The following is a 3,783-nucleotide window of genomic DNA, read 5'->3' as shown; positions in this document are numbered from 1 at the left end:
GGTAAGTGATGATAATGATGGGGTAAGTGCAGGGAAAGGGGATGATGAGAGTGATAGTTTAGAGAACTCTGAGTATGATGGGCAGGGTGATGATTCAGATGGTTGTTGGGATGAGAAGTGGTCAGGAGGAGGTTGAATCATCTGACAAAGAGGATACAACATCAGGTGATGATGTATGCTCAAGTGGAGATGATTTTGACTCTGTTGCTGGTTCTGATGAGGAGAAAAAAGAACCTCATCATGTTTTCAATTCTGGAAACAAATATGATCTCACTTTGAAATTGGGATGATATTTAGTAATAAAACAGAACTAAGAGAGGCAATCCACAGTCATACTGTGTGTACAAATATGAGTTTGAAAATATTCAAGAATGATAAAAGAAGAGTTTACGTTAAGTGTCTAGGGGATGGGTGTCAATGGAGAATGCATGCCCTTAAATTAAGGGAAGAGAGTACATTCCAGATCAGACAGTATAACCCAACACATAAATGTGCTAGATCATTTAATGTGAAGAATGTGAATAGCAAATGGTTGTCAACCAAATATGAAGATGCTTTCAGAACAGATTCTAAAAGGAATGTGAAAGGGTTTAGAAAGGATGTGATTAAAGAACTTAGGTGTCATGTATCAAGAAACCAAACATACAGAGCAAAGCAAAAAGCAATTGACAAAATTGAAGGCAAAGTTGAAGATCAATTTGATTGTTTGTGGGACTATGCATGGGTCCACAGTGATGATGGTAATGACATATGGGGATGATGGGCAGACAAAATTTTCTAAATTCTATGTGTACTTTGATGCTTTGAGGCAAGGGTTTTTATCAGGTTGTAGACCTGTGATAGGGGTAGATGGGTGTCATCTAAAGGGTCTCTATGGAGGTGTTTTGCTAACTGCAATTTCTATTGACCCAAACAATAATTTGTATTTGGCTTATGCTGTGGTTTCTGGAGAAACTAGGGAAGCATGGCAATGGTTCTTTGAATTGTTAAAGGATAATTTACATATTGTAAGGGATGACACATACACTTTTATTAGTGACAAACAGAAAGGGTTGATTCCTGCATTTGAATGTGTGTTTCCTGGTGCAGATAATAGATTCTGTGTTAGGCACTTGTATGGCAACATGAAAACTGCTGGATTTAGAGGTTTACCTTTTAAAAAAGCATTGTGGAGTGCTGCAAAGGCAACAATAGTGAGTGAATTTAATTTCAGAATGGAGGAATTTGCTAAACTAGATCCTAAATTGGTTGAATGGCTGAGTGACAAGCCTCCAGCACATTGGAGCAGGGCTTATTTAATTGTTTTCCAAAGTATGATATGTTGTTAAACAACATTTGTGAAACATTTAACGGTAGCATTCTTGAGGCCAGAGAGAAACCAACCATGACGATGCTTGAATGGATCAGGGAATGGATAATGAATAGAATTTCAGAATTGAGAGACAGGGCCAGAAAAAAATAGCAAGACAAAAAAATCTGCCCTCAAATCAGAAAAATTGTTGAAAAATACATTGACAAAGCTGCTGATTGTATACCAATTAAGTCAGATGATTGGTATTATGAAGTGTCCTGTTATGATGGTGCTAGGTATGTTGTCAATTTGCAAAACCGCACTTGTACATGCAGAAAATGGGATCTAACAGGCATTCCATGCAAACATGGAATGAGTGCCATATGTACTCAATCCTTAGAGCCAAAGGACTTTGTTAATCCTTGCTATAGCGTGGCAACTTTCATTGAGGTGTATAAGAATGCAATTTTACCTGTCAATGGCCCTAATCTTTGGGAGAAAAGTGGACTTATCCCATGCCTTCCACCCAACTTTGGAAGGGGTGCAGGAAGACTTGCACGAGCTAGAAGATTGGAGTATGGTGAGCCAGCTAACAAAGGGAAAAAAAGGACAAGAGGCCAAAGGAATCAGATCACCAAAATGAAGAGGCAACCATATTAAGTGAAGTATCATTACTGTGGAGAAACATGCCACAATAAAAAAGGATGTGCAAGGAAGAAGAAGGACCAATCCGTGGCAAGCATGCAGCTAACAGTTATTGAAAAGGCCCCACAAAAAACTGTAAGTCATTTAATTTAATGCAGCCAACAATTATTGATATCACTAACTTTGATTTAATGTTATGTACAGACAAGGAAGTCCACAAGAAAATCCATGAAGCAAGGTCAAATGAAACAAGTTTCTGCAAATTCTGATGTAAGTTGAAATATAATGTAGTGCCATTAATTATGTAGTTGAAACTAATGTTACTTTATGTGCAGTCAAGGAGACTTACAAGATTTATGTTCATTGAGTCATTCTCTTGACCAAATCTTGCAGCTTCTCAGTCAAATACCGCAGGATTGGTAAAAAAAAATTTATGTTCATCTCATTAAACTCATTTTTCTTAATTCATGTTCATCTCATTAAGCTGATTTTTTGTAGACAAGTGAACACATGCTCCACAACTTTACACAATTCTCAAAAGTGAACCAATCTCTTGTTAGTGGAGTCCCTTGTCTCACAATAGGAGGAAAGAATTTTGTCACAATGGCAAACTTAAGTGCAGCATTGGATGCAACTAAAAAGAATAAGAAGAAAATAGCTAAGAAGGAAAAATGAGATGCATTGGCAATAATTTTTTTGGCTTGTATAGCAACAGATTTTTTATGACTTGTTGGCAGCCGTTTTTGGTTTGTATAGCGTCATGTTTCTTGCTTGTATTGGCAAGGGAAATTTGTGAAGTTTCAAGGAACAAAATATTGTTAGGTATTGTAAGAAAACTTTTGTCACTTTTGTCAAACCAATGCATTTGAATACATTTCTTGTTTTTTTGCAATTTAATTTATTGCTTTTGTGCAATTTAGTTTCCATTTTTATTGCTTTCAGAATTTATCCTTACACATTTAAACACAACATAAACTATAATTACTTGCAAAACAGGCATATCCATTAGTCCTTTTACACATAATTGACCATTATTAAAAGGTCATCCAGTAATATATAAGAACATCAAATAATGCATAATAACTTAATTGTTCAAGCTACCAACATGCATAACAACAGCAAAAAAAATCCAACCATTACAGAAATAAAAATTTGATTTCTTCGACGTAATTTTTGAATTTCTTCTTCTTGCAAATTCAATCAGCGCAACAAACCGGGAATTATTATAGTAGCTCTTACGCACGTTGGTGGATCAAACCACATAAAAAATCCGCATCCACCTCTACCTCTCCTTGAAAAACAAGTATAAAACCTTCTACCTGGGTTGTCATATGTCCACGAGGTCCTCAAATGACCAACTTTCTGACAATAGCATTCAATATTTGAAGAATTCTGAGATGTTTGTGACATCTTTTGGCCTCTGAAAAAAAGATGAGAATGTAGTGTGGTGTTTGTGGGTTTGTTTGGATATATATATAGCAAAAAAATGCGTCTTTTGCGCCATTATTTCCCTCCAAATACTGTACACAAGCATTGCAGTCTGTTTTCAGTGCCAATTAAAAACTAACTAACGCCACGTGACAGTCATGTGCCATTTCCGTCAGTTTTTAACGGAGTGGGACTAAAGGTGTTAAAAAATTAGGGTTTTGGGACTGCAAGTGTTGAACACGTAAAGCGTGGGACCAAAAGTGAAAATGACCCTATCTAGTGGGACCAAAAGTAAATTTTGCCTATTTAAATTATATAAAGAAACTAATATATTTAATATTTATTTAATTTATATAAATTATATCAATATATATATATAAATATATATATATATATATATGGAGACTTGCCTAATTTTA

At 35.5% G+C, this 3,783-nt stretch overlaps 1 protein-coding gene across 1 annotated transcript; it reads left to right on the top strand.

The window, feature by feature from the left end:
* Window positions 1-424: 424 nt before the first annotated feature.
* LOC105157827 (uncharacterized) lies at window positions 425-1,951 on the top strand. Its single transcript, XM_088878105.1, has 3 exons — window positions 425-740; window positions 826-1,311; window positions 1,548-1,951. The coding sequence occupies exons 1-3, from the start codon at window positions 425-427 to the stop codon at window positions 1,949-1,951; spliced, it is 1,206 nt and encodes a 401-aa protein (XP_088734231.1).
* The last annotated feature ends 1,832 nt before the right edge of the window (window positions 1,952-3,783 follow it).

The sequence above is a fragment of the Sesamum indicum genome, linkage group LG3 (assembly GCF_026168435.1).
Source record: "Sesamum indicum cultivar Baizhima isolate 11 linkage group LG3, ASM2616843v1, whole genome shotgun sequence".
Lineage (NCBI taxonomy): Eukaryota > Viridiplantae > Streptophyta > Magnoliopsida > Lamiales > Pedaliaceae > Sesamum > Sesamum indicum.
This window is presented reverse-complemented; position numbering and strand designations above follow the sequence as displayed.

Bases quoted from the DNA above. Each gene is read 5' to 3' on its own strand.
- LOC105157827 (XM_088878105.1), top strand. From the start codon at position 425: ATGCATGCCCTTAAATTAAGGGAAGAGAGTACATTCCAGATCAGACAG. The intron at 741-825 runs GTAATGACATAT...GGTTTTTATCAG, and splicing joins ATGGGTCCACAGTGATGATG to GTTGTAGACCTGTGATAGGG. The intron at 1,312-1,547 runs GTATGATATGTT...CAATTAAGTCAG, and splicing joins TTATTTAATTGTTTTCCAAA to ATGATTGGTATTATGAAGTG.